The sequence below is a fragment of the Tachypleus tridentatus genome, chromosome 13, assembly GCF_004210375.1.
Source record: "Tachypleus tridentatus isolate NWPU-2018 chromosome 13, ASM421037v1, whole genome shotgun sequence".
Taxonomy (NCBI): Eukaryota; Metazoa; Arthropoda; class Merostomata; order Xiphosura; family Limulidae; genus Tachypleus; species Tachypleus tridentatus.
In genome coordinates this window covers 27,325,244-27,343,159 of record NC_134837.1, presented here as the reverse complement: position 1 = coordinate 27,343,159, position 17,916 = coordinate 27,325,244, and the positions used below count along the sequence as shown (strand labels likewise).

Below are 17,916 nucleotides of genomic sequence, written 5' to 3'. Positions count from 1 at the left end.
TCTTACTAAAGATTTATGTTTTTGGAAAGAAAATGAAATCACGAAAACTTAGAGGTGAAAACAGTGAGTGGTCCTTTTTTTTTTTTAAACGTGCAAATTTATTTTTAATGCCCAAAACAAAACAAGTAATTATTTTAAGTTATTAATTTTAGTAATTGTATTACCACAAACTAAAATAAATATTAGAAAAAGCAAAAAAGTTTACTTAACGATTCTGAGTTGTTGTTACTTCTCGTTTTGTAGTTTAGTATTTATTCTTTTTATTTTAAAGGGAACTTGTGACAGGTATAATTGTATCACACATATATATATATTATACACAGTCACCCATCATCCGTTTTATCATTAGAAGATAGCTGTATCTGAGATAAGCGTATGTATCACGAGGATTGGTTTGGTTTGTTTTGGATTTCACGCAAAGCTACTCGAGGGCTATCTGCGCTAGCCGTCCCTAATTTTGCAGTGTAAGACTAGAGGGAAGGCAGCTAGTCATCACCACCAACCGCCAACTCTTGAGCTTCTCTTTTACCAACGAATAGTGGGATTGACGGTCACATTTTAACGCCCCCACAGCTGAAAGGGCGAGCATGTTTGATGTGACGGGGATTCGAACCCACGACCCTCGGATTAGGAGTCGAGTGCCTTAACCATCTGGCCATGTTGGGCTGTACCACGAAGAAGAACCAGTAGGAATCAGTGTCTGGCGAATGTGTACTCACTGCTTGGACAAGTCAGCACTTTTCCTTACTATTAGCCAATGCGGTTGCTTGAATTCATACGATATATATATATATTAGTACATATAATTAGATAGTGAAGATGGTTACCTATACAATAATTATATTTATATATACATATAACCTAGAAAGGAAGGAAACTTGTATGTTACATAATTACATACTTCTAGACAAGATCTATGAAGTCTTTCATGACTACGATAAACTTACTAGTATCTGGACAGAACATGCAAACATTTAGTTGTGTCACAGGCTTGCCCACTTCCAGGCAAGATTATTTCAGAGATTTATTTGTATATTCTTGAAGGTAAGTGGTACCCTCTATGTTCCAGGATTCGTACTGAGTACCTCTTTAGGTACTTACTACCTCGTGACTCTTATTCTAACAGCCATAACAGCCCGATTTTGCTCTTTCCATTGTAACCAGCTTCAAGGACAGTGAAGTAAGCCTTACACAACACATCGTGATAAACTACCTACAAATCCATCAATGTAAGTGTAACCTATCCGCTTCCAAGACCACGTGCAAGCAAGTAGAGTGCACAGTGGTCTACTGGAATTGTAGGCGTTTGTCGAGTGTGTGATCAAAATATGATATATTGCTGTAATTCAGCTTTTTTCTGATTTCGTGAAAATACTAGTTCGCTGTGTGGTGTGGCTGGAAACTTGTGAAGACTTTGTCAGCTCGAGCTGTTTACTTACTATTATTTATTAACCTTTCCAGGAAACATGTCTAGCTTCGATATATTGGCCTCTTCGAGTTTGGGAGAGGGTATTTTCTGTTACCTAGCAAATAAGATAATTGTTTGGATTTACTTGGACGGGGTTTGTGAACCACTGTCGTCCTAGCTCTTTGCCATGTAACTTCTTTTCCGCTCAGGAAATGGGCAGGACATGGCCCGATGATTATCCTGTGGTTGTTCGTTTTTTAAACCTTAAAAAAATGCTCCGTATGATGAGATCACGAATGTGTTATAATAACAGCGGTCAAACACAGCCATTCGTACAGATAAAAGTGGTACAATACTTAACGGTTGACTAATGGGACAACTATGGGCAGAGAACTCTTCGTGTTGGCTACAGTGAGAATTCTAAAACAAACCGAAACGACATATTTCTCTAAACATAAATTTACTGTGACGGCATTGGATTACATTACTTGACTGCTGTGATTCCAGTTTCATATTTCTCATAAAATCAACTATTAATTTAGAAGTGCGGTTGAAATATTACGAACTTTTAGTCTTTGCTATCCAGAAATCCCTGTTTACCATCTTATTCACGGTTTCAGAAACTACGTCTGACGTCACTCCAACGGCTTTTGGAGTTGAAAGAAAACGTTCCATCACCATAACATTCGTCGATTAACTTTGTTAACAATTGAACCAAATATATAAGTGATAAATATACTCTATCCAAAAGTAAACCGTTTGTCACAAAAACTAAAAAATACAATTTGATACACTCACTTTAGTTTCTCATGAATTTCTAAGAGAGAAAAGCTACCATTTGGTCATATTTTTAAATACATATGTACCCCTTCTAAAATACAAACTATTAGTAAATTTTCAACTATAATTTTATTTTTACATTTTCCGTTGTAAATCACCAAGCTACAGGACAGGTTATCCGTTTTGTGCCCACAAGCAGTATCGAAACTCGGATTTTAGCGTTATAGGGCTTCATATTGATGCTGAGCCACTGGAAGGCCTATTTTCTACTCGATACTCGTTAGATATACGTCTTAGTATTATAGTATTCAAACCAGATTTAATCATTGTTGCACAAATCATATTCTTCAATGAAGTTACTCTTAAAGGAAGATTCATAAAATAAGTTTGCTCATAGTTTTGTGAATAACGTTATTTTCAATAGATCTAAGAAAACAACAGCCTCACTATGAAACAGTTCATTGTGCTCCTTTACCACTTTTTAAAGTCTTTTGTTTTTTAAACTACCAAAACACTAGGAGGAAGAGAAATCAGATTAACTGTTGAATCATTCATAACCTCAACAATACAACAATTGTGATTTATTGTGAACAAGAATGCGTCCTTGTATATGTTTTTTCTAGCTTATAAAGCGTGCTATTTTAAAATCACGTGACAGACGTACATTAACGATTATATAAACCATTTAACATCAAAGTAAAATATTCATTCTTACTTGAAATCAACCTATTGTTACACTGTCAGTACAAGCATTTGTCGAAGTTCATTTATTAGAATTTCCTCCTTTTGTTGCTGTTCTAACATATAAACTTTATTTATTCAAAAATATTTCAATAAATTATCGGCTTTAAGAACTCGCAACATTATTGTTTACTCAGAAGGAAGCTGTATTTGTGGAAGTTTTTTTTTAGAGGGTAATCCATCTATTGGCAATAAAGAGTAGTCCAAGAATTGAAAAGGGTGACTAACTTGCTTCCCTCTAGCTTATTACATCCAAATTACGAACAGCTAGAGCAAATAGCCCTCAAGTAGCTTCGCTTGAAATTCAACAAACGAGCAAACGTATAATATATTGCATCCCATCAGGTAAAGTGTGTGTTATAGCTTTATCTCGAAACATTGTTATTGCCAAATGGCTTTCACCATGAACGATACACCTTGAGTCGTTTTATAGATGGACATTTGTCTTTGTTTTAGAAGTTTAAATCGTAGTGCTTAATGACTTATTTAAACAAAATTCTATTCACTCGGTAGTTAATGGTATATATTTTAATAAAAATATAGTTCTGGAATTGCTTCAAAAGCTAAAGTAGTACACATCTGGTACAATGTTTAGAGGCGCAATGTTTCAATTCCGAAACTTTGTGCAAACGTATCGAAAAATTACAAGACAGATAAACTATCTCCAAACCATTCAAACTCTAAATATTTATTATAAAAAAAAACACTTATCAAAAATTTTAGTTAGAACTTATTCCAAGCAAAAGCCATTCATATCTACAACTATTTTACTTTTTAAAGAAGTTGAATGTTGAGGATGTTTACGAAGTCATCCGTTTAGTAAGAGGTTTATTTACGGACTTGCAAAGATAAAATCCAGGGCTCGTTTCCGCGAAGTGGACAGAGCGCAGATATCCTATCATGCAGCACTGTGCAAAACAAAAAACATACGATGATTAGAAAATCAGCGATCCTTAGAAAACTCGCCATGGCCTCCAACTGTGACAACGTTTTATAGAAACTACTAAATAAACCTATACGATTACGAAACGCTACAGTGCTTGATGTATATGTATGTAAAATGGGTGGTATGGGTTAAGAATTTTTTTTCAACCAATACCAGCCGTTTTAACATTTGTATTTTTCTCTGTAATGGGTTTTCTCGTCATCACGGATTGTGCTTGACATAGTTCTTAAAATTATTTAATGTTTAGATACATACTATGTGCAGCTTGTGTTCAGTTTATTTTAAATCAGCAAAGTTGGATCAAACACGAAAGGCTGTAAATAACCAAACTCTTGAAGCTTAAACGCACAAACTTCGAAACGTATAGATTGCATTTAAATTAAATTATCTATATGATTAATAACAGAAAATGAAATTACGCAAATTATAATGTTGAACACTATTTTACTTACCAACTTGCCTAGTTCAGCATAGATTATTTATGCGCTGGAAGGATTCAAGTGTTCCAAAACGCCAGTCGTAAGAGTTCATTTGTAAACTTGACGCAAAGCTACACGAGGGCTATCTGCGCTAGCCGTCCCTAATTTAGCAGTGTCATACTAGAAAGAAGGCAGCTAGTCATCATCACCCACCGTTAACTCTTGGGCTACTCTTTTACCAACGAAGAGTGGCATTGACCGTCACATTATAACACTCTCACGGCTGGGGTGACGGAGATTCGAACCCATGACCCTCAGAATACGAGTCGATAGTCCCTAACCACCTTACCATGCCGGGCCCCTCGTAAGGGTTAGCCACCATTTCAGCTATATTTATAGTTCAATAAAAAAGAAAAAGAAATAGATATGAGCGGCACGTCTTTAATTGAATGCATTGGGACGTCTGTTTAAGGTTACCAAGTCCGCAGCTATTTTTTTTTTTACTGGAGTAATAAGTAATTATATAGTTGACTATAATGCGAAACACATGCACTTCTAAGTGTCGGTCGTTACTTGTTAACTAAAGCTAGCCTCAAGGACAAACTGTCGGTGTTTTCTCCTCATTAGAGCTAGCCTGTCAGATTACATTCATTTATACAAGAAATAATTCGTTAACTAGTGAATAGTTGTGCGCTTATCGGAATTCCATTCTTTAATTTCACAGAACAATGTCTTCCGTTCACATATTTCAAGAAGATAACACCACGACCTGGAAACAGAGACCGGTTCGAAATTCAGATCATTGACTTTAAACTCTCAGATGTTTCTAGTTGTTTGTGCACGTCTAAGCGTTTCAATAATTAAATAAAAATTCCTTGGAATGTGATGCAGATAGTAGGTTTTCTTTAAAACCCAACTCGTATTGTAAGTTTTAAATTGCTTTGTCGCTCCGTGTGTTCATTTTAGTTATTTGCTTTAAATAATTAGCTTTAAAATGGTTCTCTTTTTTCTTTATTATTTTCCAATTAAACAGGAATCTGCATATAGTTGGATACTATTACTAGTTTAAAACATATTATTAAATATTATGGAATAAAAAGAAGACATTAAAGTACGAAAGCGGTTGTCACTAGGTATACAGCGAAACACACGCTTGTAGTCTAAAGTTCGAGTTCGTGTTGTCAAATTTATTATAATGCTAAATATAAAAAAGAAATTCTGAAGGTAGTTTATTTCACTTTCTAAGTAAACAACATATTTCAAAGCATGTGCTTAAAATTATAAGCTTTGCTTTCCATATTAGTTAGTTTTACTTTATATATATATAATTCACAAAAATAAAACAACTCATTTTCCTTGTATGATTTGGTTTAAAATTTCGCGCTGAGCTACACGAGAACTATTCGTGATAGCCGTCCCTTGTTTAGCAGTGTAAGACTAGAGGGTTTGTTTTATAAATTTCGCGCAAAGCTACTCGAGGGCTATATGCGCTAGCCGTCCCTAATTTAGCAGTGTAAGACTAGAGGGAAGGCAGCTAGTCATCGCCACCCACCACCAACTCTTGGGCTACTCTTTTACCAAAGAATAGTGGCATTGACCGTCACATTATAACGCCCCCACGGCTGAAAGAGCAAGCATGTTTGGTGCGACAGGGATTCGAACCCGCAACCCTGAGATTGCGAGTTGAGCGCCCTAACCCCCGCTAGTACAGCGGTATGTCTACGGATTTACAATGCAAAATCAGGGGTTCGATTCCCCTCGGTGGGCTCAGCAGATAGCCCAATGTGGCTTTGCTATAAGAAAACACACAAACATGAGGGTTCCCTAACTGCCTCTCTTTGCTGGGCGAAAACGAATATTAACTTCAGAAGTTTGAAAGATACTATTTTCAAATGAATACTTTTATAAGCGGTAAAGGATGACATATAATTTATAAACTTACTAATCCATTTTTATTTCATTTTATCTTAGTAAATGTCTGGAAGAAAATAAATCTTTTACAAAAATAAATACAGTGTCGATGCATCTTTGGAACATAGAGCAAACATTTTAAATTTGTAAGTAGTTCTTGTACATAAATATTCCTCTTAGTGCTTTCCAGTGCTAAAACCCGTTGTTCGATACAAGTTGTTGTCTGTTGTTTTGAATTAAGCACAAAGCTGCACAATGTGCTATCTGTGCTCTGCCCACCACTGGTATCGAACTCCGGATTTTAGCGTTGTAAGTCCGCAGACATACCGCTGAGTCACTGGGGAGCTTCGATACAACTGGTGGACACAACAAAGAAATCTCGTTCTTTAGCTTCGCCCATAACATCGAACAAACAAACAAAATCTTCCTAGAACACACATTAATATCCAGTGAAATTCAACTTTTTGGTGTACTTGAGAGAGAACCGATTGGTGAAAGTGGACTACACAAGAAGGAATCAAACCTAGTGTTACCTAAGACTGTGTTAGTTAACTCCAGAAACCGAAATTAAGCCTGATAAGCTGTCAAAATAGCTTGTTAACATTAAGCAAACATTCAGGTATTTAGTTGGAGATAACCTCATGACAAAGACGAACGTTTCTCGAATTTATAAATGAAATCGCCTCATCAGTGAGTTAATTTTAGCTGTTAGTTGAGTCATTGAACTGAAGGTGGCGTAAGAAATGTAGACTTATTTTTGTTTCTTTGTTGTTATGCGCAAACCTCACGAGGATGACGATTTATTTATTTCTTTATCGTCAGGCTACTCAATAGGTTATATATATTCTTTTCTCCGCGGGTACCGAAACCTCATTTCTAGCGTTAGAAGCCCTCAGGCCTACGACCGCTGAGTTACAAGGAGAGACATAATTGAAGTTGAAAATGAGTTAACGAATACAATTGCTCGAATCTTCTTCAATAACTACTGACAGTAGACCAGCTCGAGGTTGGATGAAGTATGTGTAACGATCTCTCAGTAAAAGATACTTTATTTTATTAAGATAATTTTTTATTTTTCATTGACATAAAACTGTTTTTATTTCGAAATAAAAACTCCTATTGCTCGGCCTAAACAGACAATACAGTTCAAACAACCATAAAAATAATTTGAATAGAAAAACTCAATTGATAAATAAAATCGAGTCACATAAAATTATAAGACCACCTAGTATTCATAAATATATTAGAATATGTATCAACTTAACAAATCGTAACTTATTAAACTCACTGCAGATCGCTTGTTGTGTAATATTCTATTTTCCAGGGACAAGAATTGAAGATAAGAAAATTTAAATTTAAGAAAATAATATGAATTTAATCTCTATTACTTTTTAATACTAACATTTGTTTAACACGTTTTCCTCGAGTGTGTAGTAAACCATATGAATCAGTAAGATATAATTTTATCTTTGATTATTGGCCTACGCACATTAACTTTCTTAATATCACTGTATTTATAAATGGCAAAATTTTACACAATGATTTGTACAAAAAGTGAAAAAAAACACTTCACTATAACAACTGTCACCCCTCTAACACTAAACAGAAGATTACTTACAGTCAATCTCTCAAAATAAAAAAAACAATATTGGTCAAATGAAACAGACTACAGGACACACACCAAGGACCTGAAACAAATCATGTTAACAAAGTGGATATAACAATACCGATATCGACAGACGGATCGAAAATTCCAGCAACTCTTAATGGAAAAACAGCCTAAAATAGAACAATAATAAACTTTCAAATAAAATTCCTCTTGTTATTACCTATCGGTTTAAACTTGGAAACTTTTCACGAATTCTGAAGAAAAAAAAAACATATTCATTTCACACAACACCCGTCACAGCAAACATGCTCGCCCTTTCATCCGTGGGGGCGTTATATAATGAGAGTCAATCCCACCATTCGTTGGTAAAAGAATAGCACAAGAGTTGGCGGTGGATGGTGATGGCTATCTGCCTTCTCTCTAGTCTTACACTGCTAAATTAGGGACGGCTAGCATAGATAGCCCTCGTGTAGCTTTGCGCGAAATTAAAAAAAAACAAAGAACTAAATTTCCTGCAACTTAACAATAGCCTTAAACTGATATTACTTGAAGTTCCTAATATTACTTGAACAAGATATTCTTGTTTACACAAAAGTGAAATACATTCCATCCAAAAATCGTTGTCGTTCATGCAATAAAATCTATTGTTAAGTTCGTAAATTTATAAGACTACAGACTAATTTCGTGACAAGCACAACAACAAAAACTTTAAAAATTTCAAAGAAATAACCTGTCTAACACAAAACACTAATTATCTTATAAAGTGTAAAAGATGCAATCATTAATACGTACGACATACATAAACAACTCTTACAGAACGTTTCAACAACCATAAATCTTCTACTAACACCGTAACATATCTCCCTCTTTTTCAACACTTTAACCAACTTGGTCATTCCATTAACGACAATTGGTTTCATATCTGTGAGAAAAAATAATTTTTGTTCTTTGCTCATTTCATTCATGTGGTGTTAACCCTAATATTTTTCTGGAACTTACTGTTTATTGAAGATGACTTTCCATACCTTTTTCTATAAATTTATTAGCTTAACATCTCTTTTTCGTTCACTCTCCAGGTGTCACTTTTACTTTACTTAAACACTTAAATATAGTTTTATTCAATTTAAACCATTTCGAAAGCAAAGTATCCCTAACACTTTTTTTTACATAACGCTCTCTTCACCAGCCACATTGCACCAGAAATGAAACATACTTACAAAATTACATGAAGAAAATGTCTTAAACATTTACTGGAAGAGCAGATGACCTTCATTACGACCTGAAATCCTTTCATATATGATTTATTCGGTCAAACCACCATTCCCAGTTTGCCCAGGAAGAAAAAAGGTCCACGAGGGATTTTTATCACTTTGAATCCTTGTTTATACTATAGACAAGGCTAGGTTAGCAGGCTGTATATCTGAATATTAAACTATCTATTGATGGATTGTGCGACATTACATTAAAAATGTCTCACAGTGTCAAACATCCTGCTTGTATCTCCATTTAACGAGTTAATATGTAAAAACTGTAGATTTCGACAAATTCATAGCGCTTGGGAGGCTTCTGAGATTTGTTGTTTAGTTTTAATAATTATATATTTTTAAGAAACTATATACATTTCATAACATAGTTTTTGTTAAATATACTATTCATACGTATAGATACATTTTAAACAAGATATTGCAACCTTGAAAACGTTCAAAAAACCAGATATTAAGAAAACCAAGCCCACTGGTATGTATTGAAGATCATACCCTTAGCATAAAAATCTTCGAGTCAAATGTTTCCCAATAGAGCCCGTAATACTTTATTTTTTTAAAAAAGTTGTTACTATATGGCTCAAGTATAGCACGTGCACACTAGTAACCAACTGAAGGAATTCAAATATTTACCAAGTTTTGATGTCCTCAAGCTAGAATAAACAGAAAGAATTCGTGTTCTATGTTCATTCACTAGCCCGTGCGTGCCCTTCATTTTTCCAAACTTCGATCAGACTGTTGAATTATACTGAGTGCTGAGCAGTACAGAATCACTGTTGGTCGGTGGTGTGCTCGATCGATTGTCTCCAAGATAAGGGAATTCAGGCTTAGCACGTGGAGCAAGTCCGTCCCAGACGAAAGGCTTGCAAAAACTCTCGCTGACGTCGATATCCCTATCTTGAAGTCTTAGCTGCCATATTTTGTTATCGCAGTATCTTACGTTGTCAGCGCTCTAGGTAGACTGCTGACGATGCTATATTTTAATAGTAAATCAACACCTTAGGATGACATAAAAAAAACCTTATTATGACAAAACTTGACCTCGAAGTGAATTTCTGGAGAACTGGCGACTTTATTACTTTTCATCGGAGTCTATAAATGTGGATATTGGATTTTAAGAAAGGCATTTTGGCCTCTAGGTGACGGTCTTCGAAAGAAAATAAAACTGTCTTTCTCAACTACTTATTCACCTGGTGGACTTTCGAAAACAACTTAAGCTTTGTACAGTTTTATATATGATACTCACTGTCACAAGGAAATGTTCAAAATACATAAATCACAAGAGGAAAAAATGAAATCACTTCCTACGATAGCGGAATTCGAACTTCTGGCGTGAATTCCTTTGGTACTTTATGACACACATAAGGAAATGATTTGTAATTTAATCTACACTTTTGGTTAACAGCTAACTTTTATTCTCTGCCACATCCCTCGAATTTATAAAATATTTCTATATTTATTGAAGTTTACTATAGGGAAGTATGTTATCACACAATATATAATGACATTGACTGCGTACACGTCTCAGTAAATCACCGAATGTTCTACTCTAAGTAAGGATATTTAAGTTATTCGTTCCTAAAATTAAGTTCTTATTTATAAGGATAAATAATATTCATAGGACTAATTATTTCATTGGGTAAAATGAAACTAATATATCGATCGTTGTGCAGAAGTTCAAAAATAGTATTATAATAGTATTTATAAATATTAAACACAATTTTGTTCATTTTTAATGATCATTTGTCCAAACTTACGTACTTCTGGTTTTCACTCTCTAATCTTATCCATCCCATTATGGCTTTACAGTAATAGGAGTGATCTAACAGCGTTTCGAGAATTATTCGATTGGTGTAAGTCATTACCTAAGAAGCTTTGCGTTCAATACCAGATTTTATCTCGTTGATTGGTTTAAAACATCCTTATCCTTAGATCTAAATACCTTACAACAAATGTGATATGTTCATACACAAAAAATGCCGTTATTTAATTGTTATTATGATATAAGCATACACAAATTATTGCACAAGTGGCAGTGTTATATTATCTGTAACATGTTTTAGACTTAGTCATATAGTGTAGAATAAAATGGAAAATACCGAAAAATGTTAAATACTATTGAACGGTTCCGCGTTCAGATTTAGCAGCGTAGACACATACATTTAGGTTATCTATGCGAAAAGAGTTTGAATGCGTATGTATATCTATGTTTCAAATCTTAAATATGGTTTTCTATGGTTCTACTGTGTTCTCTTTCGTATTTACGGAGTATAGCATTTGACGTTTGTGCTTCAATTAATTACTTTCGTCATTTACAATATTCAATACGACAAGACTTCTCTTCTGGCAAAGACAAGAAACGTTACTTTAAAACACGCGAGGTTGTAGCGGATTTATGTATTATAAAGTAACCTTAATGAAGGTGTACTAACACTACGATGGATTCAGAAAAGGAACCTATTCCTCACTAATTAAGCTTAAAATAAGCATTTGTGCTCCAGTTAACGTCACAATAGTACCATACTGCACTAGATCTCGTATGAATGCAAACTTGTCTTGAACAAATATCTCATTTCCTCATCACAATATATCTAGCGGGGTAACAACAATCTGTATGCATTCGCTTCCTGCATTGCGCTAACCACTAACAACGCTCCACGGGCTGCTGGTTGATTATAGATCGCCTGTCTCGTAAATGTCAGTAGTTTAATAAAACATTCAAAGGCACTGTCCTACCCCCTCTTGTTTCCGATTATCACAACTGAACACTTCTGGAGGAAGTGAATCTTTTTGATTTGACGTAGCAGCACAAATTTAATGTGAGTTTCGGATGTTAATTATAAAAACATAAACTATGGTTAACACTCCTACGAAAAGACGTTTCTAGTCCTGATTTCTTCAAGCCCGTTCCCCTGGCTGTGGTTTCGCTAGATAGTAGATAGGGACAGTGGGAATCTCGTTAATCCATTCATTAATGGATTTAAATGGCAATTTCATTTAAATACAAAATTATTAGCCTAATATTAATAGCCTTTCAAGTTGCTCTGGGGCCTATTAGGCCCCACTTTTCGTAGGAGTGTTAAATATTGCTCAGTCCTGTGTCTTTGAACATTATGACGAAAAGCCTGAATATATATGTATGAAAAAGTAAAAAAAAAAAAAAAAAACTTTTCAAAGAGAGAAGTGGATGTACGTATGGCTAATATCAATTTTTCATAAGCATTGGAAATATGGTAATAAGGATGACATTTGCATCATCTGTACATAATAACAGGTACACAGTGTAGTAGAATGATGGCAGACACAGGTAGGATACATTAAACTCAATTGTGATTCAATAGTTATATATATTGTTATATGTTAATTCTTGCCCATGTAAGGATCATGCAAGTGCCATCCTTACCTTATTGTTAGTATTGTTTCTGACGAGTTATATTAGCCATCCCTACACGTACGTTCTTTTTTGTAAAGTATTTCTTTACTTGATTTGAATGCAGTGTTTCAGTAGACGTTGGAAAATTGAATTTATAACCAAGCTCTAAATACAATGAAGTTCCAAGAGTAATATTTATTGTTTATCTATTATTGTCTGATAATTCCTGTTACACCCTGTAACTATAACTAAGCCAACTTAATGGGGTAATGATGACATCATTTATACTAGAATTACGATTTTTTTTAAACTGCTACTAGTTATTAATAATACATATAAAATGGATACTCTATTTGAAACTGTTACCTCGGTAAAATTGATTAGCACCATTGTTTTTGTTTTTGAGTTATCATGTAATAAAAACAAGTAGAAGAAAGAATAACAAATTCAATCTTTTTGTTATGACATTTATAGACGTTCCTAGAGCTTGTGGCTCGGTCATTATATAGATATTATTATGAAAGGAAACACTGTATAGTACTGTAAAGTTCTACTAACTTATTCAGGAGGTATTAAAAATATTATTTCGATAAACAATCCGAACCATCTACATAGACAGTGCTGCCACCTGGCTGTTAACCATAAGATTATCTGTATGAGGCCACTTCATAAAGTTTCCCCAAACTATTCCAAACTCACGTTTCGTCCATCTGTGATTTAAAGGATGGCGGTCATATGTTTGTCTTTGTTTCTTGTAATTATTTTCTCTACTTTTATTTACTTCAAGTTGGATCTCGTCTGTTTAAGTTATTATCTGGATTCTTTCTCCTCACTTCTCTCTATGAAGCATCTTAGTTTCCACTGCTGCATATTTTCAGTTAGCTTTTCTTTATTTCTTGTCAACCAGAATCGCAGGCCCACTTAAAACAGATTACCTTAGCAGTAGGTTTGAAGTGAGCTTTTGGTTTCTCGTTTGCCAGATATTACTTGTAGCCCATTTATGATGAACAATCTTAACTGCAAGTTGTCAGTGATTTTTTGTTCGTTACTCCTTCCCAGGACTGTTTGCAGTCAACTGATGATGAGTTCCCTCTGTCGGAGGGCTTCACCAAAATTTTATTCCTGTTTACAGTATATTACATGCAGCTCACTTATTATGAGTTGTTTTTTCTTGTTTAATGAATATGACATGTCGTCCGCTTATAATCGGTTTATTTATAGTTACTTGTTTTCAGTGAGTGTTTGATCCTGTTTATAGAAGATAGACTTAACTTATGATGGTTTTCTGTAGCTGTTTGTTTTCTGTAGGTTTTGTTCTACTTATAGAAGATAGACCTCACTTATGATGGTTCTTGTGATTGTGATTGAAGCTGATTGGTTTCAGTTACAATGGCTTTTTATGGCTGTTTTAGTAAGTTTTGGCTCTTGTTTATAGTAGAGAAACCTCACTTGTAATGGTTTTTTACAGTTTTTGTTTTCATAGTGTGCTCTCCGTTAGTACAGCGGTATATCTCCCGATTTACAACGCTAAAATCAGCGGTTCGATTCCCAACGGTGAGCGCAGTAGGTAATCCAATGTGGCTTTGCTATAGAAAATCACACGTTTTTATTGAGTTTTTGCTCCTGTACATAACTGATAAAACGTACTTGTGATAGTTTTTGTAGTTGTTTTCAGTGAGTTTTTGTTCCTTCTTGCAGAAGATAAATATCACTTACGATGAATGTTTGTAGGTATTTTTTTCAATGAATTTTTTTTTCTGTTTATAAAAAGTAAGCTTCACTTATGATGAGTTTTGTAGCTCTTCGTTTCGTGTAAGTTTTTAGTTTTGTATGCAAGATAGTTCTTGCTGTTTATTTATTGTAAGTTTTTATTGAAGCTAACCCAAATTTGGAGTTTTACTAATTATTTTCTGTAGACATGTGGGTGTGCTTATTGCTGATCATTTTTATTATATATTATGAATCTCTTGTTTCGTTTTGGTTATCATTGGTTTGTTCGTGTTTAATTCAGTGAGCTGATGTGAATATATACTTTCTATGATATTAAATTTTTTTACACTCGTTCAATGTTTACGTACGGTACTGATGTTTTTAGCACGTGTATTACCGTCAAGGGTTTGTTTGTTTTTTTAAACTCGCCACAAGTGTTCCTTCCTAATTAAATACATTTTTTTGCAACAAATTGCTGTCGTGCGTGTGTTGTTCAGTTCTGTTGTCTTTATTGGAAATATTTTTGTTCCTGTTTACACCAAATTACGTGTTTATTGTCTGCTACGTTTCTGTAATGACATGTTTATTATGTGGATGCTATAAATATGTGTTACAATAATGACGTGTTTATTGTTTGCATGCTGTAAATGTGTGTTTCTATAATGGCGTGTATAATGTTTGGATTCTGTAAAAGTCTTTATATACATACTGTAAACGCTTTTTTCCATTGTGTTCTTATAGAGTTACTTCCAATATATATATATATTACCGAATATTATTTCCGTTTTTCATCTTCAGTAAATTTTTCTTACTGTTTCTGTAGCTGCCTATTTGTACACTATCTAGTTCTATTTTACTTGCTAGAATGTTTTTTTTTCCTATCTACAAACTACTGATTTTTGTTCCCTTTCGTCAATAGCTTTCGTCCCTATGTATACATCACTAAGTTTTTACCCAGTTTATTTGAAATACGTCTTGGCTTTCTATTTACATACTTCCGAATTATTCATATACAGACAGTATACTAGCAATGCTCTTTGTTCCTACTTAAAATGCCCCTCTGCTGGCTCACAGGCGGGAATTTAACATTAAACATCAGGTTTGAATACTCACAGTGGGTACGTCATTTTTCGCTTAAGAACAGTTTTTTTTTGTTGTATTCTTTTTTTAATTTCGCGCAAAGCTACACGAAGACAATCTGAGCTAGCTATCCCTAATTTAGCAGTGTAAGACTAGAGGAAATGCAGCTTGTCATCACCACCCACCGTCAACTTTTGGGCTACACTTTTAACAACGAATAGTAGGATTGATCGTACCATTATAACGCTCTCACGGCTGAAACGGCGAGCATGTCTGGTGCGACGGGGATTTGAACACTCGGATTACAAGTCGAGTGTTTTAACCACCTGCGCTTTAGAACAAAGAAACAAAGCTATTTAAGATATTATCCGGTTATAGTTTACTTGCAATAAATTCGTTCCCTGATTTTACGCTCTTTGTTTACTGTGAATATGTATATGCATCGTTATAACTTTAATGTTTCACTCTAGTTGAGGCAACTACAGCGCAGGAACATGAATACACTTTACCGAACTTTGTTATGAAACAAACTTAAAAGTCTTTTGAAATGAAATAAAAAAATATTTTCGAAAAAAAGTGAAATTGTTATATATTCTTAACCTTCTGAAAACTCGATTACTTTATGATATGACTTACTTCACTGAATCCTCAATAGTCGCAGCCTTTTAAATTATTTTGGGCGGGAATAGAGTCAATTTACCTCAAGTCTTTCCCCTTTTTATCAGTTATAGTTATGGGGTGTCGTACACATGATTTGATTACATTATTCATCAGGATAGCTCGAAGCCTACCTATAAATTGAAATTATTTTAGGCATGATTAGAAAACATTAATATATAATCTCTGAAACCTTGAGCGTGGTGAAATAAACAAATCGAAAGGGTGTGACCTCCTGAGTCCAAAATTGTAATCAGGTCACAAATCGGTCAAGAAATAACACAGCGAGGAGCTAATAGTTTGTACTTGACAGAAACAACTCAGAGTCCTTCTATAAACCGTTAAAAATATTCTACTGTGCTGATTAAACTAAATAACAAGATCACACTCTACTGATTAAACTAAATAACAAGATCACACTTTACTGATTAAACTAAATAACAAGATCACACTTTACTGATTAAATTAAATAACAAGATCACACTTTACTGATTAAACTAAATAACAAGATCACACTTTACTGATTAAACTAAATAACAAGATCACGCTTCACTGATTAAACAAAACAACAGGACTTCACTTCACTGATTAAGCTAAGCAACAAGCATACTTCACTGATTAAACTAAATAATAAGGCCACACTTCATTTAGGTGTCGAGAAAATGAGGACTCTAAATTTAAAGAAATGTCACTGTTGTTTTTCAAGCGAATTCTACATCATTAAAGCTACAATTTAATTTTGTTTTTATCAGAATAGCAGCAACTACAGGTCCAATGATTTATTAACATTACTAAACCTAGTGGAATACCATCGGTAATGCACATTACGTATCATTGATTGTGATTATAAGCACAAGAGACTTTAGGCAGAATCGTAGCTTTACTGCTTTCTGTATTTGTTAAACAATTCATAAAACAAAGTAGAGAGGAGGGTTCTTAACAAATCAAATCCGATTTCCTGTTAAAAAATGCTATTTAGTCTCATGTTTTAAACTTAATTACATTAGAGTAAGAAATCATCATGTGCCTTTGTCATGATGTAGATTTCAAGAGGTGTAATCTCCTCCGTCTTGATGTAAAACAGTCTACTTCAGAAACTTCGACCTAAATATTATCCAAGACGACAAGTAAGATTCTCTATTAATCGAGAGTCTGCCATCGTAACATCAGCTCGAAGCAACTCTTTGTGTCGTATTTGACCTTCACTAGTTAATGAGCTTACTACACGTAACAAAGGACATGAGAAATAAACTTCTAATGATCCCCACTTAAGGGTTACGGAGTTTGGTTAATAAAAGCAAGCTGAAACAACAAACGGTTTATTTGAAGATAAACATAAAGAAAAACTACAACACAGTAGAATTACGTGAAATGTCACATCTCACATATTTATGGCGGCGTGCTCAGTTTTCTCTTATTCTCTTTCCGTGAACTCGCAACCTGAGGGTCGCAGGTTCGAATCCCCGTCACACTAAACATGCTCGCCATTTCAGCCGTAAGAGCATTATAATGTGACAATCAATCCCGCTATTCGTTGGTAAAAGAATAGCCCAAGAGTTTGCAATGGGTAGTGATGACCAGCTGCTTTCCTGCTAGATTTACACTGCTGAATAAGGGACGGCTTTGCACAAAAATAAAAAAAACAAACAAACTTTCCATGAAACAGTAACTATACTGGGAGTCTTGCTACTCTAACAGCTTTCTGAATCTTCTCTCTAGAAATATACGTTTGTTTACATAAATAGGCTTCTTTCTTTATACAATTCTACATTTATTAAACATTTATACACAACTGTATAGCTGTTTGTTTATCTCCGCCTCTCTATTATCTCACCACTAGATAATTATGCGTAAACTTGTTTGTTCAATTGTATCTATCATGTCGGGAACGTTGCGTTAAATTTACACATTGTTCGGGTTATTCTATAGCTGACTTCGAGATTCCTCGGTAGTTTGTCGCATCTCGTTGAATGTTACAAAAAGACAGTTCAAGACTGAAACTATTTAGAAAGCTTTTTAT

General features: G+C 34.4%; 1 protein-coding gene across 5 annotated transcripts in view; it reads right to left on the bottom strand.

The window, feature by feature from the left end:
* LOC143237691 (zwei Ig domain protein zig-8-like) overlaps positions 1 to 17,916 on the bottom strand; it is a 217,705-nt gene that overhangs the window by 170,711 nt on the left and 29,078 nt on the right. Inside the window, exon 1 of one of the 5 annotated variants that reach the window (XM_076477211.1) lies at positions 9,710 to 9,893. The exons of the other annotated variants lie outside the window; for them this stretch is intronic. Within the exon in view, the coding sequence (XP_076333326.1) occupies positions 9,710 to 9,791 (82 nt within the window). The 5' untranslated portion in view covers positions 9,792 to 9,893. Of the gene's footprint in view, positions 1 to 9,709; positions 9,894 to 17,916 lie in introns of those variants that run through there. 5 annotated transcript variants of the gene reach the window in all.